Source organism: Clavelina lepadiformis, chromosome 3, assembly GCF_947623445.1.
Source record: "Clavelina lepadiformis chromosome 3, kaClaLepa1.1, whole genome shotgun sequence".
NCBI classification, from domain to species: domain Eukaryota; kingdom Metazoa; phylum Chordata; class Ascidiacea; order Aplousobranchia; family Clavelinidae; genus Clavelina; species Clavelina lepadiformis.
Window position 1 is genome coordinate 17,117,239 of NC_135242.1, and position 27,934 is coordinate 17,145,172.

General features: G+C 35.2%; 1 protein-coding gene across 2 annotated transcripts; it reads right to left on the reverse strand.

Annotated features, from left to right (window-relative positions):
* Window positions 1–5,584: 5,584 nt before the first annotated feature.
* Window positions 5,585–25,985, reverse strand: LOC143448977 (complement C3-like). 2 transcript variants are annotated; one of them, XM_076948967.1, is made up of 47 exons: window positions 25,776–25,985; window positions 25,494–25,538; window positions 25,185–25,355; window positions 23,166–23,274; window positions 23,013–23,105; window positions 22,721–22,878; window positions 22,515–22,602; window positions 22,310–22,441; window positions 21,191–21,236; window positions 20,957–21,050; window positions 20,029–20,137; window positions 19,807–19,939; window positions 19,585–19,709; window positions 19,448–19,508; window positions 19,282–19,370; window positions 19,047–19,151; window positions 18,824–18,919; window positions 18,524–18,712; window positions 18,358–18,421; window positions 18,117–18,277; window positions 17,920–18,028; window positions 17,442–17,601; window positions 17,242–17,358; window positions 17,016–17,045; window positions 16,567–16,860; window positions 16,387–16,478; window positions 16,127–16,272; window positions 15,983–16,034; window positions 15,695–15,867; window positions 15,338–15,476; window positions 15,017–15,089; window positions 14,246–14,382; window positions 13,851–13,935; window positions 13,588–13,747; window positions 13,273–13,514; window positions 12,608–12,795; window positions 12,322–12,467; window positions 10,809–10,980; window positions 10,132–10,280; window positions 9,842–9,971; window positions 9,481–9,635; window positions 9,183–9,295; window positions 8,942–9,055; window positions 8,664–8,764; window positions 8,439–8,551; window positions 6,271–6,356; window positions 5,585–6,127 (listed from the first exon to the last, which is right to left on the reverse strand). In XM_076948967.1, the coding sequence occupies exons 1-47, from the start codon at window positions 25,829–25,831 to the stop codon at window positions 5,902–5,904; spliced, it is 5,826 nt and encodes a 1,941-aa protein (XP_076805082.1). In that variant the 5' UTR covers window positions 25,832–25,985; the 3' UTR covers window positions 5,585–5,901. The 2 variants fall into 2 exon arrangements, with proteins under 2 accessions (XP_076805082.1, XP_076805081.1); XM_076948966.1 differs by having other exon boundaries at window positions 20,029–20,173.
* Between the last annotated feature and the right edge of the window lie 1,949 nt (window positions 25,986–27,934).

Sequence of the window (27,934 nt, forward strand, 5' to 3'; positions counted from 1 at the left end):
GTGGGCATCTATTCATAAAAAATAAAGGTATTCCCTGAAATAGAAACCTTTAGGTAAGGAAATAGCTGTTTTTCTAAACAATTACATTTCTCTGAAGGAAAGTATCAACCAGACTATTTTTGAGACAGCAATAACATTTTGATAACCAATTTAACACAACACATAGTGTGATGGCAGAAAATTTTTTAAATGTTGCAATGACTTGAATTTCAGTCAAGTCACAAAGTACATGGACATGGCTTTACTCGAACCACAACATAAACTGACTCAACTTGAGTAGAGTGGTACTAAAAATAACAGAGCATCTTTTGATGATTATATGCCAGTAAAGAATAAGTTAAGGAGGTGTCAATCTTTAGTATTAAAGGAGCAATTTGTTCCCATTTCCACTGAATTAAAATCTATTGGAAGCCACAACAACCACATGACCATGAAAAAACAAAGTTAACACAACATAAACATGGCAGTTTTGCCAAATAAACATTACATTACATCAGAAAGGAAAACTAGACAATTAACCAATATAGACACCATTATTTTGAAAAAAAGTTTAAACTAAATGGCCATTATTTATTCATATTAAAGTTCAGAGTGACTGTTTCAAGGTAAGTAGCTCACGCGGCTTGTTGTTTAAGATAGGTGGTTAGGTTATGAGAATTGGCACAGTAAGCAAAACAGTGATTTTTGTTATTAAGGGTTAAATTGAAGTTTGAATTAGACTGGAAGGAAGATTTAGGTTAGGTCTAGGCTACCATGGTATAACATTTATGTTAGGTTAACAAGAAACTGTGAAAAATAGCTTTGAATGTACAATTTTCTGGTGAAATAATGAAAGTCATTAATTTTTTCAAATGAGTTAGGAGTCTCCAAGCGAGCCGGACCAGTGAGATGAAAAATATGCGTGCAGCCCCGGACCCACAGGGAGGCAACCTTTGCGTAAGGGATATAAGGAATAAACTTTACAAGCTCATTGTCTGATTGTAGAAATGTAACTGTAAACTGGTTCCCCACCTATCACTTAAATTGTTCATCTTAAACTGTTGCCTAAACCTTTAAGTGTGCTGCATGTGCGGCACGTTTCGCTTAATTATGACATGCATAATTGCTTAGTATTCTTTCATTGTGGCTAATCTCAATTTACACTTAGCACATTATCGACAGTAAGTGTGAAGCATACACAAATTGTAACCACTTCTATTGGTGTTGGGCTTGGCCCTTCTTTAATAATAAATTATTAACATCTCAAGTGTTGAATTTAAATTGTGCAAGGGCTGAAGGGTCAACACTCAACACATATTGTAGGGTACATTATAGTTTTTCTATCCATAGCCTAGCCTGCGAGCGCTGTAAAATCGGCCCAGCATAGAGAGCCAATGCTAGGCACAGGTGATTATTTCACTCATCTCATACCATATGGTATAATTTTATGTTGGCCTTTACATGAATAAATTTTAACAAAACTTGTCATACTTTTTTTAAGCTTTAAAGTTTAGCAGACTTCAATAATATACTTTCCGTGAGGATTTTACCAAGAAAACTAATTCGCGAGTAAGGTTTGAAGATAAACAGACATCACGCTTTAGTATAGCCAATAACCAACAAAATACTAATTGTCAAACCTGTTCTAGCCAGGCAAACAGGTATCTCTAATCGCTTACAGAGTCTTATAGACTCTATTTGATGTATCAACACTGATTAAAGACAGAAGTTATGCAGCATAAATTTTAAAATGAAACTGAAAATTCTCGGCTCAGTAATCAGTAGGGCCCGCAAAAGTCAATAAAGTCAAAATTTTTTAAGGACCTCGTCTGACCACGAATCACAGAATAAAGTTGTTTTCAGCACCTAGGGCCTAGGCCCTAGGGGATTGTTTCTAAGAAGTTTATAGGTCAAAATAAAGTCAAAATTTACAATAAAGTCAAAATTTTCAATAAAGTCAAAATTTGTCAAAATATGGCTTTTTACAAAGTTTTTGTGTTTCTTGAGAGTAATTCTTGTAAAAATCCTCGTGGAAGCATTGTAAATCAGGAACTGCGACAAAATTAAACCATATTAATCCATAAAAGCAGGAAATAAGTCACAATGCCCACTTGGATCACCACTCACCAGTAACTTTTATCGCAAATTGTCCATTGTTTATTCATTGTTACGTATTTAAATAATTCTTATAAAACACTTCCTCTTCATAAACGTGGTATTTTCGAAGATCAACAGTTTGGATTTTAGGAATAGCCTACTGACATTCTGTAATACAAAAATGCCTAAGCAAGCTAAATCGTCTTCAGCAAAAGTTAGACAGATTTGTCGAGATTTTTCTGATGAAATTAATGCAACTCCCGGGGGTGATTTAAGGTGCAATTTTTGCGAGGTTATAGTGAAGTGCGATAAAAAGTATTTTGTTGAAAGCCACAGGAAAAGTAAACGCCATCAAGCTGGATTGGAGCAACAACAAGCATTCCCTGTTTAATTTGCTGTTTATTAGAATTTACCATGCGGAGAAAATCGAGGCAAAGTGCCCTTTTCACAAGGACAAAATAACACAAGCTACCTAAATCTATCGCCAAAATACACGACACACTTTTTATAATCCATAAAACACCTTGACTTTTCGACAAAATATTACGTTTGGGTCTGAAATCGACAAAATATTATGTTTGGGTAACTGGAGGAAGAACTGTGGCCTCTACAAATAAGCAATTTCGTTAGGTCAAAATAAAGTCAAAATTTGATAAAAATAAAGTCAAAAAAAAATTTTTTTAGGTCAAAATAAAAATGGCCCTAGTAATCAGGTATCCTGGTCTGGTGTAGCCAAGTAGTTGTAGTCTAGGCCTCCGACTGGAAACTACGGCAGTTTTTGAGAAGAACTCGTGTGTGCAAAGACGCAAATTTCGGCGTGATGGCGCGCACAGAAGCCTCGATTCTTTTTCATTTATTATAAATTGGCATTTAAACAAACCGTTTTATAAATCGGTATGATGATGAAAAACTTCGGCAAGCGTAGAGGTTGTTTTTTAGTTTTCACACTATGAGTTAGGCCAATATATAATAGGCCTATATCGCCAGATGAGTAAGTTTGCTGTTTTGGGGTGAAAAATCCCCACGCAACAAGATGAAAAAATACAGCCATAAATACGCGCAAACTTTACGATCTGGTAATCTTGTATTTTTTGACACTAGCTGACACGTTTCGTTGATTTTTTGCATATTGTGCCCACCATCACTTCATTATTGGATTTACTTATCTTTTAGTATGCCTATGCTAATACGGTGATAACAATGAAAAAATAGAATGCACAATACAGTACCGTATCAAGAATCTACAAAATAAAATAACAATTCTTCAAAGAAAAAGTATAAAATTAGTGTTGCAAGCTAACTATAATCAAGCGAGACACAAAGAATAAATTGGTGAAAGCAAGGTATTTTTTCTCGTAAAAAACTTTATCATGCTTGTTTTTGTGAATGGAATTTTCGTGTCTATTAACCTTGTTCAAAATCCAAACTATGCATGCGTTTTTTCAACCGATGATGTTCTCATGTCTAGCTTACTTATAGAAGTTCTCTAAGTCGAAAATCGGTGATAGCCGCTTTATGTTCTTTCATCCAAGTTAAAAGTAAACGTTTAATTTTCCCAATCATCAATTTGGCGTGGGATGTCATGAATCTTGAACTGAGTTTTAGTAATTGCACTTTCCAGAGCTCATATTCAAACAGGCCTAACTTTTTTGTAGTCCCATTTTGCCGATGATGCTGACTTCGTAAAAATGCAAAATTTGCTGAAATTATTTATACTTTACACAACATCAAATTGAAAAGTATCCAACAATTAGGCCTAGGTCCTGATGAAATGCCATCGTTAAAAATAAGTTTATCATTTCAATAGTCAATTACTTTTTCCGCATTGCTCTGTTATACAAAAATCAAGCATGAGTGTTACAAACGAATAAGTTAACATTTATTAACTTGCTCTGATATTAACCGCTCAGGTATTTATATTGTGGCGTAACCGTCACAAGTTCAATACCACTGTAGCCATAGTCTATTATATATACCATGCACGCTTTAAGCCTTCAGGTCTTAGCCACTTTTGACCTTCGCTGGTTGTTTATGAGCTTACTTCTTGTTTGAACATTCTACAATGAGGTTAGCAACATACTTGTCGCTCCTCACAGTCAATGACGAAAAATAAACAATACAATACAATACAATACAATACAACAAATAAGCTTAGACTACCTGAGCTAACTTGCAAAAAAATTATTTGCGTGACTGCGATAACACCGTTTAATTAAAATTCAATCGATGCAAATTACGTAGGCTACATAACAGTTTCTTGTAGGGAAATGCAGTAAATTTTGATTGCAGGGTAAAAAATACATGCTTTTTTATTTAGGGAGAATTGCTTTGGGGAAGCTAAACGCGCTTGTGTTTATGCAGCTGTAAAATTTAGCTCAATGATCTGGTTACGATTTTTTATAATTTAAATTTAGAGATTTTATTTATGCCTTCTCTCGAATTTAGAGTCGTTTATCAGGATCAATAGGCCTAAACTAAACAGGAGCAAGCGTTCTTATTGCCTTAATTACTCAAGGGTTTTGTAAAAACTGTGTAAAGGCATCGAACGTAGAATCAAGTGTGTAGGCCAATTTATATGTAATTGCAAGCTTGGTACTTTAAAGATTAACCTGTGCATGGACATAAAACCTGACCAACTTTTTACAACTCGCTCTTTTTTGCTGTGAAGCCTGCTGCGGAAAGCGTCTAAAAAGTAGCCTACATTAAACAAATAAGTAAACGAAAAAAGATCCTAATATAAGGTTGTTATAGAATGCATTTCAAATTAGGCCTAAGGTAAGATTCAGGGCTGCGAGCTTGTCCGTGTTGCAACCAAATTAACGAAAGCTGGTTGTTAAATAAGGAGGTACTATAAAATTTCCTGTTTTTCAATTTTTACTTTCCTGTTTGAAAATTTTCTATTTGTAAAATTTCGTACTGATATTTGGCAGCGCAACCATTTTGTTATTTTCATGTTATGTGCATTATTTTTTAGTTTCACTGTTTTTGTTTAAAATGTTTCAGTTAGGCGAAGTGAATTCTGTAGGCTATTTTGGCAACAACATTTTACAATTTTACACTACTTGATATTTTTTTGCATCAAATTATATAATTTATTAGTTTACTGTTTAGAAGAACTTATTCATATATTCTTCTGTAGCCTGTATAGGGCCTATAAACAGATTCGTCCGTATTTCGTTATAATGATCCTTCGGTTTAGAAACATTTGTAATTCAATATTGTTTCTATCCAAACTAAGACAAACTCGGTTTGGTTAATGCTTTCATTAAAGAAAGCATATAGCATTTAGCCGATACAAATAAACTTAGTGACCAAGACTTATCGGTGAGTAATCATCATCAACGTGTTGGGAAAGATATTTTACTGTCCAAATTAAAGAAAGTATAGGGCTTATCTCATAGACATAAGCTATATACCACATAGATATCTAACCAAAAAGACAGCACCTGCTGTGAACCAACATCGTGCCTGTAACGTATGGAAAGAAGCAATTTAGTGTTACCAAATCTAAGCTTACATATGCAGTTTTAATATGAGCTTATAATATGCACTGAAAACAATGCAATAAATTTTGTTAACTAATTCATGATTGCAGTATCGTGAAATTTTAAATATCTTAAAAGCAAGCCAGCAAGGAAGAGATAAGTCAATCATATTCGTGGTGTCGTAGAGTTTCATTTCATATTGGCCAGATTTAAAATGAAAGCTTATGTTACATGGCACAATTTTTCGAAAAAAAAACTAAGAATTTTTATCATAGAATATCATTGTCCGAATACACATTTAGCCTATACATTTAAGAATAGAGACGCAAGCCAATTTGTCTTAGTCACATCCGTTTCTTAATAAATCTTTAAGCCTTTCCATGTTTTTGCACGCTTCTCTTATTTTTCTGAGACGTCGACATTTGGCTTCCTTTGAAGCATCTCTGGGAAAGTTTGGGTCATCACATGAAAGATTTGGTTTTGCGATTCTGACCGGGGCTGCGTCGCATTTGTCTTGAGGAATCACCCTTTCCATAATAGTACCTTCTCCAAGCCGGTAGTGATTTCTAAACCAATATATTTCCAATCGCTAAAGTACTTGTTGGGTATGTTTACAAACTGCACTATGTAGCCTAAGATACAAGATAATGTGCATATTAGGCTGTTGTTTGCTGTTACCGTACGGATGTTTTGCTCTATTATTACTCACATAGTGTGTCCATATTTATCAACGGATCGCTCGGGAGCGGTTGACATTATCATCAATAAAGTTCCCGTTTTGGTGTAAAGGTCACCCTATGCAAAGCATGACCAGATTATAAAATACAGTATAAACATTGGAAAATACAGTCTAAATATTTGGTTCAGAAGGAATCGCACTAACAAAGAGTAAAATATTCTACCAACATATAACAAACGTGCATAGGTGAGCAATACCACTGTACTATAGTACCGAATTACTGTACCGCGGTAATTTCTCAGTACCGATACCGGTACCGCGGTACTTTAAAAAAAATACCGAAACTCTGTACCGAATAACTTTTTTCAAGAAATTTCGGTCGGTCCCGGTACTCGGTACTTTTCACGTGATTATTTCAAAATTTTAACAAGTGTGTTTTCAAAAATACATGTTAATTAATCCTTAATACTAATTTTAGCATCTGTTGATCTTTTTTAATCTAAAAATGTCAAGTAAAATCGCAAGCGGTTAACGTCACATCTGTTTTGACCTGGAGTAACCTTTAACGGGGGCATAATTGCGGCAAACATTGCATTTGCAGCAGCATCTTTTACACAAAAAGTACCGGTACCGAGAATCGACAAAGTACCGAACTACTTTTTTAAAATAGTACCGAATACCGGAACCGTCGGTACATTTTTTGCCAAGTACCGGTACTGTTACCGACGGTACTTTCAAAGTACCACCTGCCCACCTCTGCAAACGTGTGGGTCGAAAAAAGAAGTATAGTTTACATTACTGGCTAAGAATAGACTATGTATAATAAAGCCGGCCTTCAATAGGCAAGCGCCGCAGAAGCCAAGTCGCATTAAAGTCAAATGTAAGAATCAGACCACAATGTCGTATGAGTAGGCCTATAGAAATGGAACCAAATACCGCAAAATTTGCACCAAATCTGTTAGTAGACTATTTTAGGTCTATTTTAGGGGACTATTTTAGGGGTTTCAACCTTGTGTATGCCCCGTCTCCCTAAAAACTCTTAATAAATTTTCTTAAACTGGCTAACAACAATAATAGCTTATACAGTATGACATATATGAGGATGAAGAAGACAAGTTATATTTATATGGCTTAGACCAGGGATGTCCAACCTTTTATTGTAGTGGGCCGCATTGTCACTTGAAATAATTCAGTGGGCCGCAGAAACTATTAAATTTCAAGAAAAATGGGTACATCTTCGAGTCTTATAGTTATATATAACCCTGTTGTTACCATACTATACTATTACTGCACCCCTAAAAGCTGACTGGTACATTTTAATTAGGGTAAGATTGAAAGTTCAAAATACTACTTGGATTGAAAATGACTAGCGGGCCGCACAAAAATCTCAGGCGGGCCGCAATGTGGCCCGCGGGCCGCAGGTTGGACATCCCTGGCTTAGACTATAGCCTACCAACTTTGAGCAGCAAATTTGATCAAGCCAGTTTTTTTAATGCCATGAAAGAGAGAAACCAAATAAATCGTCATAACGAATTGAAATTAGAACAAACAAAAACTAACTTTTAAAAATATTCTATTCGTTATTCTGAATAATTGCCTATTCCTAGGTTTCACACCCTCTAAAACGTTACCTCGCATTCCCAAAGGCAGCGAGCACTTCTGGTTAGAAGCCCCTGCTGGTCTATTTGAAACAAATTGGATTATAACTAATATATTTGAACTTTTTTCAACAATACGATACATGTTTTAATTGTACTTTCGCTATGTTCCTCTCTGATCACTTGTTCTCTTTTTAAGTTAGTGTCCATTCACTGAAGTTATTGTTTGTTTTGCTGTTTTTAATCTTTGATATTTTGTATGTTACTTATCATTTTTATATGTTTTCTGTGAAGCGCCTTTGATTGGATTTTAATCAGGTATTAAACACAACAGAAATGCTTGGTATTATTATTATTATTATTATTATTATTATTATTATTATTATTATTATTATTATTATTGTTATTATTATTATTATTATTATTATTATTATTATTATTATTATTATTATTATTATTATTATTATTATTATTATTATCTTTATTATTATTATTATTATCTTTATTATTATTATTATTATAGTTGTTTGCCAGTATAGGATAACATTATAAAGCCTAAGTCTATCGTAAATTTGTAAACAGAAAATCTATAATAATTACTGAAATTTCTCCGGAGCGTTGTGTTTCAACTAAAGCGGGGTCGTGGCATTTTGCGTAGCAATCATTGCGTGTTGTAAACGTCCGTTCCGCGTTTCTTTCTGGCGACTCTTCTCCTGAAATTGAAAGAAATCATAAGCTCATCAATACGTAATATATCAACAATGTACAATAATTATGGCACTTTACTGCTAAAGCATTTTGTTATGTTTCTTATGAACCGATTACCGAGTTTCAGAGTTTCCACAAGCTGGGCTCTAAAAGATAGAAATATGGGAGACGACACAACCTCTGCAGCTCGGGTGATGTTAACTATGTATGCGAAATTACTATGAAATCAAAAAAATATATAAATCAAAAGATTCATTACTCATAACATAACTGATCATCATCAAATCATAGTTATAGTCGATTGCTATATACCGATGCGATATGTTAAGCTATTTGCTACAGAAAGTTTTTAAGCTTGTAAATATGTGTAGGTCTGTAAGATTTTATAATTTAACCTCTGGCATGCTTTGGAAAACATGTTCATACAATCACCATTTTCTTCACATATTTCACACTGTTGTCCCGATCTGGTTAAACATGTTGTGTTGTATAGCTGTTCATCCCTTGTTCTGCAAGGAACGTAAAATAATGACTGAGTTCGAACACTGTTAAAATGCATGTTCAATAACAATTATAATAAGGCTCATATTTTAAGTGTAGGCAGTATACACGATACGTTTTTCTTGCAACTAGAACCTGCAAATGGGACAAACTCCTTCAGCGCATTTGCACATTTCGTTTCCGTCGCAGTTAGTGGTACGCAATTCCGTGGACAGTCCGGGGAGAGAATAAAAGAGTCCGCAATGAATCTGAACACAAAGTAGGAGAAATATAGCTCTTGAATCAAGAAGTGGAAACTAATAAATATCAGATGTAGGCTACATCATTTTGTTACGCACCGTACATTTATTGCTATGTATAGTATTTCGATATAAGTTTATTTCATTTACAGAAACACGCTTTTTATACTTGGATCTGAAACAGTATTGCTTACCGCAGGTTCATAATAATCATAAACGTTGATCTTTGCTGGTTGCGGACTAGTAACGGGATTAGTTTGCTCCATTCGAAAAGTAAGAACCATTGGTTCTGATTTAATGCGGTTCAGGTAAAGTATGATGTTTTGATTGGACATTTCGTATCTTTCAACTGTAAATAGTTTATAAACATGATACGCTAGGTTGTTTTAAGCAGACTACTGTTTATAATGATTAACTATAGCGTTGGTGATCAGAACTGCTTTCGCGTTGTCTGATCGGGTTTAACGAGCTCTCCTGCTTATCATGTTAGTTTTTTGTAATACAAATCTGACTATACAAGTGATGAATTGCACTTAAAACAGCAAAATAGCCTACTTGTTCCGTCAACTACATGTGCTATTGACAACCGAATGAGACTTTTCTCCAAAATTCTGAATCCTGAAAGTAGCCCCACGTCTACTATGGAAGCCTCTGCAGGTGGCCCGACAGGTTTAGATATTGTAATCTAGAGAACAAATTTATCAAAAATCAATTCTTATGCAACGTTTAGTTTGTTTACAAAAAAAATATCTCAATTATCATCAAAGCATCATCAATTTAGATGAAATAATTTTAATTGTTCATAGATCGGAAAACGACATGATAACGATTCACAGCCAACTTACCGTGAGCTTTATTTTCATCGGATGTCCTTTTGTAACAATGGCATTTGCGTTTAAAACATGCACATTCTGGGTTATATGAAAATGACAGCTTTCCTCGTCAACCACCGTTCGATATATACATCTATATGATAGGACACCTTCACCAGTTCCTGCAACGAACATTCATTATACTGGTAAGACTTCTGGAATGCTTCGTTGGCAAATAATGACATTAAGGAGGCGTATAGGTTTCAAAACAGGGTCAATTTCTTTTTTATTTCTTTATGTATTGAAATTATTAAAAATGCAATAACTCAAACATCGCCCCATGGGAATCCCTGAAATTATGTATGTGAACTAGGCTTGCTTGATACTATCTCATACTGGACTATGGCAAAAATCACATATTTCTATATCCTGTTACATAAGCACATTTTCCCCCTTTTCATGCCAATTTATGTCCAAGTTTTCCGCGCAATCTGAAACTTTAAAACGCGCCAACTGCTAGGGGAATTCCCAGGCTAGAAAACACCAACCATGCTGCCTTCTGATTGGTCTAAACAGGTTTTTTGAAGCCCTACGGAAGAGTCTAACAGAATTACAGAAATCTTATATTTCGACTCATACGCCCCCTTAAAATCAATCATTGGTTATTTTATCTGCTTTATAGAGTTTAGGTATTGTATACTGTTAAGAACCTGTTGCATCAACGGTTAAACTGCCCGACTGCATAACTTTGTTAGGAACTTCAACTTCTTTTCGAAAGCCTTCGTTATGGTGATCCAAAGAAAATGTGTAAGGATTGTTCCATTCCGTATCACTCTGGCCCTGAAGTCGAACGTTCAAGTTGGTAGTTGCCTGTTGAGGATCCTAAAACCAGATGTGTTTGGTTTAATATTTTATTAATATTTTTTAATATCTTTTTAATTTTAATTTTATATAGTTTTAATATTATGCTTTCTAGAAACATTTGATGACACGTAATTTTAAATTGCGATAATTATCACATCATGTTTGCTTTTCTCACGACTTTCTTTCTAGGACTGTATTATTACTGTACTGTTTTTTTCTTTTTACGGCCTGATCTGGGAGAACTACACTGTACTATTTCTGAAAGATTTAGAATACTTCAGAAAATGTGGACATTTCACATAAGTGTGTCCTTATCTTAGAGATATCATCTAAGTGTTGACACAGTAAGATCGGGTGGGTGCTCAACCTGCCAGTTATCACGGGCGTCTCCTGACCTTCATGACCCGCATAGCGGCCATACTTCCAGTGGCAGGTATTAATTTTGGTGACCTTTCCTGAAGTTTTTTCTTGTACATTTCGGTTGTCTTAAACTGCGGTGTCGGCTATGGTTACTGTCGCTAAGCCTTATCGATCCCTACATGTCTGAGCGTCTACTTTAACCGGTGTGATGTGGTTCGATCGTTATTCCATATTCTAGGGAGTTTTCGCTCTTTCGTTATTCGTCACTACGTTTGGGCAAAAGACTCCGGTGGGTTATAAGTGCGGGCTTCGATCTGTCTTTTCAAGTAAGCCGTTCGCACAATGTTTTGAAATCCTGTGAGTGAATAACGTTTTATCGTTCTGCTTACAATGTTGTCACTTTGCATTGTGTAACACCTGATGCTCATTGTTCAGCGATTGATCTTGGGGCGTGGTCAGTAATAGTGCTTCGGTTTAGATTATATTTTGACAATCTTAACACCATACTGTTAACCCTTAACCCGGTGCAAACTGTACCGTTATTTTCAATTTACCGTGGAAACCACCCCGAGCTACAGAACGTTCCGCTTCTAGGTTATAACTATTTCGTTTATCTATCTCTTCCATGCTTGAGCACTGATGTCAGGTTTGATCTGCAAGTTGCTTATCTTTGCCGCTGGAACAATCTGGTCTTTGTCGTACTTTGCCTCGTTTCAGTTATAGGTTTCATTCTTTCGTTAGTACACTGGTTTCTATTGTATATTGATCAGTGCTATTAAAAGTAACAAGTTTCGAACGTGTCTGTTTTGTGGTTTGATTCAGGCGTCGTAAATAAACTACCGAGTAGTACAGGAAATTACCCCAGCAGAATAGCCTTACTATAAGCACACCGGATAGGCGTCTATTACTTTTCCTTGTTAGTTTCGATCTCAATCATAATATAGTGACATTAACCACCGAAAGTGTGAACACAGCGAAATTAGATAAACCGCCACTCACTATCTGGTTGACCCATATCATATAAGTGGCGAGCGCTTGCAGCCCAACCACTGTGTCCTGTGTAGATATGAACGCTCCACCCTGGTTGCGTTGACTTATCAACCACAACGCGATCTGGCGTGTTAAATCCAAATCTGACTGTTCCACTGAAAAGATAGAAGATTCCTAGGTTAGTGGGAATATTTTTCCTATTTAAACAGCAGCTTTACAAGCTGTACTTTTTACAGTCACAATTGCTCTCAGTGCCCGATTTAAGACTGGGGGCCTTATTTATTTAACAACATACCTTTTTCTTTAGCTTTAATCATTTCTATTTGAGTTAACAGGGCATAGGCAGTTGCTTCTACGTCAACAGCTTGAGGTTTTGCATTGTACCAGTAAGCATGGATGTCTGTGCCAGCTATTTCACTGGCTGGGCGTCCCCTCCAGAAAGTTTGTCTTAATGCGCTGTCATGTTGTTTAAGTGCTAATAACCTAGAAGCATAACATTTTATAACAAGGAGACAGTTTGATTGTTGCGATCATTACATCAACGTATACGGCATGCATGTAGTCAAAAACATTTTAATCTAAAAAATGTCCGAAACAATCCAAGAATTCAGAAATGGATAAAAACGACCAATATAAATATGCCTATAATTACAATAAGCGTAGATGAAGAAGAAGATGGAGATCAAATATATATGATGAAGAAGAAGAAAAACGAAGTTAAGTAAGGATAGTTACTCCGCGTTATCTCTGTCACGTAGCCTAAACTACTGTACATGTTGTTTAAAACGTTAACCAATATACTAAGCAAGTTAATTTAATAAGTAAAATGAATCAAAGAACAAGTACCATTCAACGGACAATATTATCTTAATATTTTTACTGTGCGACTTTGCTAAAAACATTTCCATATTGTGAAGTTTTTTTAATGCAGCTACACATATGAAAATTATGTACATATACCTTTGGTTGATTTCTTGAACAAAAACCGTACTTGGATCGTGCAAAGACAAAGCATAAGCTAAGAGAGCTGCCCCATAAGTACGGTGAAAGGTGTTGTCATTTTTGTTCCTTTCCAGAAAAGCGATAGCTTTGTTTCTGGCTGCTATTATTTGTTGATTGAGTTCAGTCGAACACTGATCATCAGCATGGACCAAAGTAATTAAAACATACGCTGTCAATGACAAAGCACCTCCAACGGCCCCCTATACAAAAGATGGTACCAAACTAAACAGGCTTTCTCCAGAGGCATTGATGATATCGTATGTGTTGACCTACGTGCATTTCCCTGTGTATAGGAGGAGTAAGTTCCTGAAACTGACCGTCATCTTGTTGTTCGCCAAGCATCCATTCTAGGGAATTGCATATTGGTGCAGTATCCATGTCCGTGTAATATATCTTGGCTTGAATAAAGACTCGATTCACGTATGCATTTAACCTGCATTAGCGAAGTTAATTTTCTAAAATTTTTGTAACCAACTAACAAGAATAGTAGCGTATACTTTCATTAAACATTATTGGCTAAGTTCTGAAAAACGTACCATGTGCTCGGAAGATAATGAGTAAATACGGCCCAAGCTCGACTCCCAACGCGTTCCGAGCGATATTGTAGTTGTCGATTAAATCCTTGCAAAAAATTCAAAACACTACATACCATGTTGTTGTACAATGCACATGTTTAAATACAATCCCTCGATTCCTTACGCCCAAACTAGTATAGCACAATATTAGGCTACCAGCAACGTATTTACAGCTTTTCTTTACTTCAATCAAAACATTTTGATAGATTTAACAGCCAATACAAATTCTTGACTTTCATAAATTGGCTTCAAATTTGCATTAGACCAGACATTCACAATCCTTTCATCGTTAATGCACATATTTTCGGTAAAATGTGTGGAAGTTGCTTTAGAGTATAAGCGATGCATTAGCTCACCGTCCTGCATTTTTTTGACAGACTCCTCGTATTGCTTGTCTCCAGGACGTATTTTATTAACACCTTCTAAATACATGTGAGCGTATACGTTTGGACCAGTGACCAACATATTCTGTTCTCCGCAGCCATAAGGATTTCTAAATTGGAAATGAAAGTATTTATCACTAATTTTGTGCCTTTTGGTTTTGAAACTCAAACCTTTTCTGACGATGGAGACATATTGGGTAATAAAGTTATCATATACAGTAGTTTGTTATAGGTCACGGATGGGCACCATTCGCAGAGATGGAAAGACCCGAATCATTGCTTTGGATTTGACTCAAATTGGACTTAAGTCAGGTTTTTGACTTGACTTGCGTTTTGTTGTTTAAAATAAAAATTGACTTTCATTTAACGTAGATATTTTGGTTGACTTGGCTCGAGTCGCGATCCAAATTAATTTAAATCTTCATCGAATTGTTTTGTTACTTATAAAATATTTTCTATATAAAAAACACCCTGCAACTTTTATGCGTTTAACTTCGCCACGAGAATTTACAATACAGGTAATTGGTGTCAACTAAAACAAAACTGAATTGTAAATCGTAATTATATGGTATGCTTTAAGATTTAGACGTGAACTTGATTGTGTAAATATCACTGACTCCATTTGACTTGACTTGGGCTTGCGCTATTAGCGAGTTGACTTGTGTCACAGGCATTATGACTAATTTCCATCACTGACAATCATGCTGTTGATTCAGCATCATACAACCAATGCAAACAATTTACTTAAAGATGGACTTGATGTCGCGTGGTTCTTTAGTAATCGGATCGACTTCAATTGAAGGTCCCATAAAATTAGCTGGAAAAAAATTATATCAGAACCGTAAATAGACAATACGTAAACTAATACCTTAGCCATAAATATTTTGATAACAAATAACATAAATGCATAGATGTATCCATTTGATACAGCGATAATTTTTTGATAATTATGGTTGCTTTGATAAAGGCAAGTAAAAAACTAAAAGTATATTGATGTATTAGAAATAATAGCAAATATTCGCGATTTTGAAATAAAAAAAATTCGAAACATTTATGTGAACTTACTGTATCCATAAATCCAGCATTGTCTAGTATTTGCGACAAACAGTTCTGGAAAATTAAAGTTCACCGAAAAGATGTGTTGGTTTTCAGTCTTCAGATCTAGCGGATAAGACTTGTAGGTGTCTCTTACTTCACCTTCAGGCTAAAATGCAAATTGGAAATACTGCCTTTTGATTGATGTTCCTTTATTTTATTTTTTACAAACGGTAATTTGTCAAGTTGTTTTCTGTTTTTTTCGATTTATACACTCTTGTGTTTTATGCTTGGCATCATTATCCAGGCTGGCATTTTTAAAACAAGTAATTATAGTTACTTAATTGTCAAGGTTTAAAAAAATAACTTCTACTTATAAATTTTTACTTCTATTAAAATTTCTTTCTTTATTGAGTCCAGTAATGTATTATCGATTGTTCTAATATCAACATCAATGTCTCCGAGCCCTCCTAATGGTATTCGCAATGGAAGGACAGACAACGTTGCAGAGGAGGAATCATTGGGATCGACATCAAATCTTATTAATTCGGACCACATACCTAAAAACAAAAGAAAATCTCATAATCATTTGCTGAATAATATTGTATTACAATTGCCATAACGAATTATCAATAACAAACTATAAAAATTTCTTTTGTATTGAGTGTTTTGTACCTGTTTGAAATCTTGTGCAAAATGTTTCATCAGTTCTGACACGAACAACCACCTATAGAAAAAATAAGATATTGGGATAAAAATTTATTTATACTAAGATTACGAGTACGGGTAATAACACACGACATGTATCAAAAGCCTTACAGTGAACGTAAAATCCTTGTTGTAATTGAAAACCACAATTTTCAATTGAGCTTGTTCTTGTAATTTTAGGGAGTATGGAGCATTGAGTTGCACGAAAATGTCTTTGAATACTCGAAGTTCCGTAGAAGGAGCCACGCAAAACCCATCTACAGTATATAAAAGAATCAACATTTGCATAAACAAGAAAATTTACTTCAATTCTCAGGGATAGCAGATTTGCAGTGCGTCTACATCCGTCATACAAACGTTTAAGGCTTTACCTGACGAATCGTGCATGCCAACCGCATCAATCAAAAATGTAGTGATGCTGTCGCGAGCTCTTTTGTAAAAAGTATGCTCTCCATTTGATTTTCTGCGGATTAAAATTAAAATACAATTTCCCATAAACGTTTAGCAATGGTTTTTGTACAAACTCTGTTTTATATTCTTCGTATATGTACATTTGGATCGTCGGCCAGGATAGAGCTTCTCGAAAGTCTGAACGAACAAAGCTGGTTGGTCGAGCGGCTGTAGCTGTTGTAGTGGTCGTAGTTGGTTTCTCTGCGGCCACAACATTTGGTCGTTCTGCTACCTCTAATGAAAACGAAGGACGACCAAAAGAAGCAGCTCCAAATTCTCCGCCACCGCCACCTCCACCTAAAGGCACAAACGGCTGCGGAGGCAATGGCTGTGGCGGAATGAAGGGTAACGGACGCAGCGGAGCTACTGGTGGTGCAACTTCCACGGCAGTTTCTCTGTTCATGTATTTAAGTATTTTATATGTCTAAATATATTTTTGTATACGTATTTAAACAGAAGTATGATGTTTGTTTATATGCATGCTTAATTATGGCTTAATGTAAATTAGCTTTCAACGTATTGTCATAGCCTATATGCCGACAATACTTACGCAACTTGTGGTATTTCCACACCTTCCACCCTGCAAAGTATAGTTAGATAACCTTCAACTAAATACTGTTAAGCTAAGTTTTAGGAAAAGCCTGAGTTCAAATTGTTTGTTTTTTTTTAAATAAAATTACTTATTTGTTGTTAGATACCTTGTATAGTGCATGAGCATTATTTAAACACGTTTGCACACTTGACAAGCAATACAGGGTTGTCTTCAAAACACTTACACAGTGACTGTCCATGGAGTAGAATTTTCTTGGAAAGCTGCTCTTCTTTCCTCGACACTAGCTTCAGCTTCAGCTTCATTTCCCGTATCAGCAAGTCCGAGTGTTTGCTTCACAAATCTAAAAAGCGCTAACATTTAAAAACCGCTTCCTATAGCCCAATAATGCATAATTGAGTTGATGGCTATAGGATAATTTTGTACCTTTCTCTTGTTGCTTGTAGGCAAGCATCTCTGAATTTCTTCCAACAACCCGGATACTGCGCTTCGTAGTTATCTCTACAGCGTATCCCGCGTTTATCGCAATCTTCGCCCGAAGGATCCTCTCGCTTTCCATCTCGCTCACATTGTTTTAGTTTGTGTGCTTGCAACATCATGCGTAAAATTAAAAGTTAGAAATTACGACCAGTAAAGTTTGGTCATTTAATCAATCGGTACAAGGTCGTGTGTGGAACAAGTCACATGTTGCTTTTCATGTCAGCATAGTTATAGCTAACCAAGCTAACTGTATAGTAAAGAGTAAAACATCTTTCGCATATTTAAACTAACTAAATATAGTTGCTAAGTACAGAAATATTCAACTATTTATATTTGCATTATAAGTCCTTGAGTCCATCTATTTTTATGCAGATGATTTTGGATTGCAAAAGTTTGAAACGGTATCTCTCATAAAAGATCTCACCTAGTTCCGCTGGACTGACAGCAATGTCTCGTTTAGATCTGGAAGACGATGAGCTGCATGCGGAAGTTGCTTCACGGCCAGATTTTCCGTAAAACTGTAAGCCAGCTCCCTATAATCGTGTTCAATAAAGATAAAGAATATAACGAGTTGTGTTGATTGTCAAACATCAAGGAAAATTCAAAATTCGAGATTCTCACTGAAAACACGTTACGTCCGTCGCTTCCTCCACTTCTAACACATCCTCTGTCGTAACTTTCCATTTTATCGAACATCAACTCACGGTTTAAACGTTCTTGGTCAAAAAGAAAATAAGCGGATTTGTCCACCCCAGACACGCTCACTGCAGCTTGCGGAGCGCCTTGAAGCAGAAAACAAACCTAAAACACTCCATAACTAAAACATACCTGTAAATTTTATGACAAAAATAACGTTACTTACCTCTTATTGTAAAAGGAACACTTGTTCCAGGTAAAACCTCTTCTGGAACCTGTACTGTTAGTTCCTTAAAATATATAGGTACAAATGTGACATTGTCTTAATTGAGTTCTGTCCGCATATGATAGTAAACGCTTCTATGATTAAGAAGTAGAACAACAAAACAAACTTCTTTGCACTGGTCAACAACGTCTATCCAAAGGGACGCTGATACCACTTCCGAGTCAACCATGTGATATGCAACTACTCTGAATGAGGGAACCATTTCGTGGGTTATGATAACCTGCTGACTACTTTCCTTATTTCCAGGATGCGGAATGTTTATCCCGGAATCGATGATTGATCCACGAGCAAGGATCTATTGAAATAATGTTTGGATAGCCAGACAGCTTTATCTAACATCATCACACAAGATAAAGGTATAGCGGTTTGGCATCAGAAAAGGGTCGGTATTCGTAACTTTACTTACCACATAGCGAACTTGCACTGGAGCACTCGGGTGGAATCGAAACGTGATAAAAATATTTCTTTGTCCAACTCTAACTGCCTCATCCGGAACTGATATCTGCATACAAGAGAGTTGAATCAAACATTACGCCATATCATTATAACATTATAGCCAAAGTTATACTATTATAGCCTATTATAGCCCATATATAAACATTTATTCAATATAATTGAACCTTGTATACCTGTAGATAGTTATTGTTTGGAGACGAATACGGTTCCACATTAAATGAAATTTGCGACTGATCTTCATCAGATATGCCGTTTATCGTAGTACTTATTGTCAGAACCTGTACGACATTTATAGTTACATATGTACACATCTGTATGCACACATACATGCACACTATACAGCATGTGTTTTTAATATTCACTAAGAAAGAGATTGATATTGCACATGTCAATGATTACATAACTTACATGGGCTGCATTTCCTTCGAAATCTAATGCCGTTGATATTTCACCTTGGTCGTTTGAAGTTAAGCGAGTCCCAATAGATGACTGGTCCACTGTTAGTAAAAAATTAGTTTTAAACTTAGAATTAAACTTTCATTCTGGACGATTAGGATTACTATAACCTACATACCTGTAATTTTTAACGATACAGATTGAGCGGGTTTTCCTGTCGTAATATCTCTTATGCTGGCCTGTGGAAAACAAAAATTTTACAAAAATTGATAAATTAACTTATAACTTATATAAACTAAATCGCACGTTTTATACCTTCATACGATATGTGAAGCCTGGTTCATAATATTTGGGCGTCTTAGATACGTCAATGACAAAAGGAGATTTAAGAAAGGGCAGATCAGGAGTAATATCTGATTCCATGACGTTATCAGCTCTGGCTGTAAACAATCACCAAATTTCAATAAACCTGTCGTTACTTGCAGCCATCACTAAGTTCTTTTTTGATTAAATTTTTGACGAAAGATTTAAATTTACCGTTAACTGTAGCTTCTATGAATATTGAACCCGAGTTTTCAGCAAGTGTTTCAAGAGTTTCTCCATCGTCTAATACATCTGTAAGGTCTCCCATTGGAATATCAAAATATTGCTCTCCGTCCACAAAATCAGCCTGCATTAGAAATATTGTGCAAAGTACTGTATATGGCAAGAGGTATTTAAAAATATTCATGATAGTAACTATTTCATGTTAATACGCACGGTTACTACATATGGTCCCGGTCTCTTGAAAAATTCTATTGGTTCTGAGGTTGGTGTTTTCTTGAATTTCATCGAGAAAAAATAGTTTCCTTCAACAGCTTCTCCGTAGCTGTCATTATAGAACACGATGGGTTGTTTTGTATTACTTATTTAAATACAAAGCCATAAGAAAAGTGAAATGCTTTTTATACCAAATATGACAAGATCGTGAGATAGCAATAATGCAAAGTAAATTTCAGAAGAATTTTTCTACACTTTGCTGTATTTGCTATAGGCTATTTTGTATGAGGTTTGTAGTTTTATTGTGTAACAAATGTGGCCACACTTCATGAAATTTGTACATGTTTCAGCACTTTTTAGTTATTACATTTTAGTTTATTGTTTTGTGTGTTTTGTTTGTGTATCATAAGTTTGACTTGTTTGCACATTTTGTGGTTTATATTATTTTGCTGTAGCCGTTTTTTTGTATAATTTGTTGCGTTTCTTATACATAGTTTTGTATTGTTTTTGTTTTGGTCGCATTTTGTTCCCCGCGGTTCCCAACTATGCTGCCAACTTCTCTTGTTCTTGCTGTTTATATGTAATTCTTGTCGTTTTCCTGATTTAGACATTTAACAATCTCAAGTGAGTTCGATTGGGAGTGTTGGTAAAGCAACAGCTTTGCTTGATACTACTATTTTTCTTCTGCTAGATAAGTATTAACTATGAAATGTCGGCTGTAATTTAATTAGTTTTTAGTTTTTCTTAACTGAGGGTTTGCGTTTTTATTTAATCAAGTACCAAGCCTTATTGGGGTGTTCTTATCTTTTACCAGCACTCGCATAGTGACTTCGGTGTGATGGTTCGCCGTAAAGGACGTATGTAAAGGACATCTTAAACATCTGCGTTTTACGTAACAATTGTAATGTATTTAGTTAAATCAATTTACCTGTAATTTGCACGAATGTAACCTCTAATCGCATTATCGGTAACAAAAAAGTAATTTTTGTCCATATCCACCTTTACATTGAATGATGGCAAAACTAGAAAATAAAACATTGATAATTTTCCTCAATGAAACATTACTTAGCTCGCAGTTCAAATACCTGTTTGGTAGGCTATATGAGGTTATAGCTCTGGGTTTATTAGGCCTACCTATAGGCCTATAATGAAAACTACTTACCGTAACGACGAATGGAAAATCTTGTGACTGCTACTGTGCTGTAGCCCTAAAATATAATTTTTAAGTTTATAACTCTGAAGTTACAAACAAAGAGACAAAAAAACGATAAAAATTACAGCAAATACCACACAATGACAAAAATACAAAAAACCAAAATGTTTGAAGTGTATTATTTTGCATTTGTATTGTCTGTACTCTGTATTGGGCAAATCTCTGACCAGAGGTGGTGTAAATGGGGGTGGGTGAAGTGGGGTCCATTAGTGCCCCGACGCAGTCACATGGGGCTCTGAATGAGATCAGAATTTTTATAATAACTTACAAGATGCCAAATGGTAATGAAATATAATTCTCAAATGTTTAGTATATAACAGTCTATGCTTTAGCTATAACAATTTTCAGGTTTGCAGTGCCATAATACAACATTGTCTGAATACAATTTAAATTTGCTGTTGATTGAGACGTAATTATAGTTTTTTCTTAATTCGTTATGCATCTGTGACGGTTGACAGGCTAACCGCCAAAACCGTCACACAGACATTCTAGCTGCGTAATTCTGCTCGCTTTCGTCACTTTTGTTGATTAAGTGAGACATTAGGCAATGCTTCAATCGCAAACCTAATTTCAGGGCCTTATGGCGTTTACAAGTTTTCTTGGCCATTGCATTTTCTGGTTTACTATTACTTATTGGCGACAAGTTACAGTACTGTTTGAAAACATATATAAAGCTGAGTAATACAGTGTTTCAAAACCGTTGCATATGGCATTACAAAATCGTTTTGTACGGCGTCACCAAGTTAAACACCATAATTTACCAGCTATTGTATGTACAGTACAAATATTACAATACATTCCATTTAAAGCATTTTTGTGGCGTAACAAACGAAAAAAATTTTAAACCACTAGAGACTAGACTTTGCACCTTGAGTGTTCGATCTCCACATTTATTTTGTTAGGTCGGGGCGTAAAAACTATATTTGTTTCTTGGCTTTTAACACCCCAGCTACGCCACTATCTGTGACAGCAATACATTATTTTCTAATTTGTACACATCTACGAGTTAAGCAAGTTCAATGCTTGCTAAAGAAAATAACGGCTAACATTTCTGTTTCACATACTAACCTTAGAAGCATATTTGGCTTCCACGGACCAGGTTCCGAACACTGGTTGTTCGGCAATGTCAAAAACAGCTTCAATGAATCCGAAAGGTGGCAGTCTGCGTATTACTCTGTATGCTCCTACTCCGTCGGGCGTCTACGTCAAGGTAAAATATGGTTGAATTAAAGCATCTAAGTTTTAGGTACAAATGAGTAAAGTCCATGCTTACTCTAACGGTGACTTGAACTTGATTTTCTCTGTCTGGTGCCATAGTTTGATCGAGTGGATAGACTCGTATTTCCACATTTTCACTCGGTCTTTGCATAAAAGCATGAAGATTTTTACATACGCATACACAAAAAAGTGGGTTTATATTTTTGTCAAATTTATACTTATTTGCAACATCGATTGAAATCTTTTTATCTTCATATGTACCTGTAAACGGGTCGATCTGTTTGGACAAAAAGGTATCCACTTTCTTTTGTCACGTCAACAACTATCGTTTTCGTGAAATCCGACCCGCTATTTCTGACTTCAATAGCCATTTCGACCTTTTGATTTTGTCGAAACACTGGTATATTGTCATCATCCACCTGTTGATTTGACAGTTTCTGTGATTTTCATACATTTCCAAGAGCACAAAGTTTGGCTAAGCCGAGTGGTATAAAATAATTAACAACAACAACAGAACATTTCTAACATTTGTCCAGACTGTTGTATGACTTACCTTAAACTTTAGTTTAATTGGCATCTTACTTGTAATCGCATCAAGCTTTATGCTTGGAATTTCGCTGAAAAGGTTGAGTCGTCCAGGTAAATCCTGAAAAGAAAGTATCATGAAATAATGAACAACATTTATTTATAGTGAATGTTAGCTAACCCTGAGGTATCCTGTAACTGTGGCTGATGAATACTTGTACAAGTTCAGTATGACCGTCTCCTCGGCTCCTACACGAAATGTTTTGGGAACTAAAATATTGTGGTCGTACCTACAACATATGTATATTATATGTAAGCCGAGTATAAAAATCATTTCATTTTCCTGCATGGGAAACATGGTATGGTGCAATGGATCTAATTTCAGTGCTCTGCTTAACATTTTACGTAACACGACACACCCTCAAGGTGTTGTAAAGTTAAGGGAAACAGTGTGCAATAATGAAAAGTTTGCAAGATAAGTATGACAATATCATCAGTATCACATGTCAGAGCATGCATCAATATCCTTTGTTCAGCGACCACTTCCTGTGTGTCTGTGAACATTACCTGCAATTCCCTTGCGTATGGTGTATAGCGCATGGTAAGTAAATGCGGTACCGTGTTTACCAAATCTTAACCATTCAGGAGCTATATTTTGACGACAATAATTAATTCAAGCAACATGAAGAAGTAAACATAGCAAACCGTTTTATAAAAACTGTGTTAGCCCACACTGCAAACTTATTATTTTGCGGAACATATTGACATAGAAGATATTATGTATTACAATTTTTTGGCGTGTGTTGTGAATTCACACTTGGTCACGGCCTTGCTTTCATGTTTTGTCGTTGTAATTACCAATAATGTTGTAGTCCTAAAAAGTAAGTTTGGAAACGCAAGCCAGTTTCGTGATAATTCAGATCAACTCAAGTTGCATGTTCCGATGACTTGACTTGACTTCACTAGCATTATTTCTCTGAAATGACTCAACCTGAAATTACTCAACCGTATGTATGTATGTATGTATGACTTCCATAAAAAATAACAAAAGCCATTATTTCAACGACTAATTTTGGCTCAGTAAGCGCTGTCTGAAAAGAAAGTCATAAACCCGGCAAAATTTGTGACAAGCTTTTGAATAGTCATTTGACGCAAACCTTGACGTTAACACACGTTATTACTTTATGATCCAGCTTGTTAGTCAGACGCAATATGACTCCTGCCAACGTTAAGCCACTTAACTTTTGTTGAATGTCCAAGACATTTTTCGTCCCACATCAAACAAATGATTAAATCAGATACCAAACAAAAATTTCTTCAATTTATCACATTGTGAATTCTATACCTTTAGTAATAAGCTTCAAAGTAGATTGTTACAATTTTGTCCATGTTCAAATTTTATAGCTGACAACCCTAGCCTTTACTTGAAATGGTAGCCTACTTGTAAATCCAACTTGCGATTGTTTTAAGTATATACGGTATATATATACGTTGACGTGCGAACTAGTTTTAAACAATTAAGCGTCGAAATACAATGAATTAGAATATTGTATATGACGCCAAACCTGTTTTCGATTCGAGATACACAACTTTTTATTCACTAAACAGGCCTAAAAAGCAAGGTTATGAATTTGGCTTCCTCTAAGCGCAAGCGCCACACATGCATGAAACTTGCTGGGTTCTGTGCTTTCAAAATGTTTAAAAATCCTGTAGTAGCAAATATTTTACGCTTTTACTATGTTTTGTTTTATAAAAATATAGCAGTCAATTGCCTTATACATATAGCTCATGCATAGACAATTATATCAGTTAATGACATACTCGATGTGTTTACAACCATACAGTGTTCTTGCTTTGTACAGTAGGCCTATATTTTTATTTTGCTTGCTTTTCCAAACATTATTAATTTGCTTTATACGACCAATTGATGTATAAAAATTTGTTCTATCAGAGGACACAAACAATAATTTATAGTAAACCTGAAATCCTCAAATTATTCTCTAATTGGATTTTTATAGCAAACAAATATGCTGGGAACGCGTTCTCACATCAACAAAAAGTGGTGAGAGGTCAACGTTTCTCACATATGCAATATACTTGCTGTACACATATGAAGACCGTAACAAAGCAGTAACGTTATAAATTTGTTCGTATTTAGCCATGAAAGTTTGATTTTCTGTACATAAAATATGAATCTTACTTTATGTTTGATTTCGTTGGGAACGGTCTAATAGGTATGAGATCAACTGGTGGAAACCGGGGTGGAAATGGAATTCCAATGGTAGGAAGCTGTGGTGGTAAGCGTGGTGGAAACCGGGGTGGAAATGGAATTCCAAAGGTGGGTCTGATCAAATTCGGTGGACGAATGGGGCTTTGAGAACAGAATCAAAAACAAAACAACTTTTAGTATAAGCGATAGCAAATTTTACCAAATGGAGTTATACTTGATATAATTAATAGAAAATAGCTTTAAGCACACACACATTTAATTATTTCTGTCTTTACTTACAAAAATCTGCGTTCATCGGGAATATCCGGAATTCGTATTGATAGCCTATACAAAAAACAACTGCATAAACGCTCATCAATAAACAGCAAAACCTGGTTTAGCAATTTTGCATTACCGTTATTACATTATTTCCACTGTATTTTTTCATATACAGAACGTAAAATAATTTATCAGAATTGGTGCAAAACATAGTATATGCACTAAGTACACCATAATTTAACCATACAGTAAATCTGAATGATGATTTGAAAATCAAATGTTACGACCATTGACAAAACTCACCCAAACGCGCATGCGGGGAGAAACACAGCCCCCCAGAAAAACTTAAACTTTAACATCTTGACTATACCAAAACAAGTGCTTAACTGCAGCGTATATATACCTCCAGATAAAGCTTTCAATACATACACGGCTTACACACGAGAAATATACTTGAAAAGTTTTTTAGCTGGCAGTTACAAAATCGGTGTTTTTATTTTGCAATCTGTTTACACTTGCTTCAGGCTATATTAAATTAAACGTGACAAAATTCATTCTCTTAGAAGGGAAGCAAAACAAAAAAGAGCTTTAGGCCTAAGGTGTTTCATCGGAATTTCCGCTGAAACACTTGTAAACACTATATGCGCAGTATTATACTCTTTACAACTTTTAGTTTTATTTCTTTGTTTAGCAATAAAGTTTACATCAGGCGTGTAAGTGTCGTTCGAAAAAATTATCTTATTCACACTTTATTCTTCGCCAATAAATCTAAAACCTATGAACCTATGAATTAGACTAGACTATTTTTATCAAGAAAAAACAGCAACTATGTTATACGGAATCTTGCACTATTGCATTTAGGCTCTACCATATTTGCGTGGTAAAGTTAAAGTTACTTTCAGTTTTGTGCTATTTTTCTGTTTCCGCCACTTGTACATAAAGTATTTTCACCGGACTTTTCTACATACCCAAATGTAGCCAATGTAACTAATGTAGCTACTAAATGCCAAAATGTAATGTAGCTAATGTAAATACAATAAATACCAAAATGTAGGTAACGTTACATAGTAGGTTAAATCTTGTATTCATGTTGCTGTATTGACTTGTTTCAAATGGATTGCCTTTTAATGCGCCGCAAAGCACAAAAACTGCTAATCCTGCTGTGAAGAATTGAAATCGTTGTTAGTCGTGAGGTCGTTTTCATCAAAATATTTTATACTGAACGCATCACGATTCGCTAATTGTGAGGCTGAGAATCTGGTTTATTTTGGTGCTCAGCTATTATCGCCATAACGTAACAAGTGTAGCCTTCTTTTGTTAAGCTCATATTTCGATTTAATTATTTGTTTATCAGGATACGTTCATTATTCTGAGTTATATTTTTATTGATATGTAGGCTACACAAGTTATAAATTAAAACTTTGAAAAATGAAACATATATTGATTTCGGTGCGTTGTTTTAGTATGTACAGTACTTCCTTTGATGTGCCATGAACAAATGCGTTAAGAGATATTGTTCTTTCTATACTGTATTTGTGTTCGGTGTATGTTGCATTTAGGCTATATGTAGCTTTGTCTTCTTTAAATTTAAAATTACAATAATTCATTAACCTAGCCTGAAAAACGTTCCGTGCGCTTGAAACTATCATTTCGAAATATGTTTTCGCTTGTGACAAAAATAGGCTATACAACAATAGGTTAAATCTACTTTATATAAAATATGATAATAATTTGTTGTGTGTCATATTTATCACTTCACCATGAGGGAAATATCTTGGAGATCGGATGAGTTTTTTACTTTACCACTAGTTTATTTTTCGGGGAATCCCCAAATGTGTCCTTCCCCCAGCTATCTCGGTGTTGTTCTATTTTTGGTATGCTGCTGTACATTTGAAGTGGTTGTAGTGAATATTTCCTTCTTAACCAGGATCAGTTTTCCGCTGCATGACATAGTTTAAACGTAGAGAAACATTTTAGAAGGATATGTAGAGTGCTGTACTTTAGTATTTACTATAAGTGATCATTTTGTCGTAAATACAGAAATGCTATCTGCCATGGTAAAGCCAGATGATTAAACTAGTAAATATATTTTCGATAAACAATTGTGAATGGTAGTAGCAATGACATACCAACAAATCAGCAGTATTCACAAATCAAAAACTCTTTTCATTAACCACAAACCCTGCCTGACATAAACGTGTAAAAAATGGTGCAACAATTACAATTGCCAGTTGTCAAATCGGCATTTTTGTTTCAGTAATCTGCTTACACAGGCTTTTAGCTATTTTTGCTTTAACGTGATAAAACTCAAATGTATCTGTAAAGAAAAGTATCTGTACCTTGGTCAGCAACATTCTTTCAGCAATTCATGATGAAATAAGTCACAAGTTTCTCGTGATTTCATTTCATAAGATTAGTATTCTAATGTTACTATGATGTACACATGCATTTAGCTAAAGGAC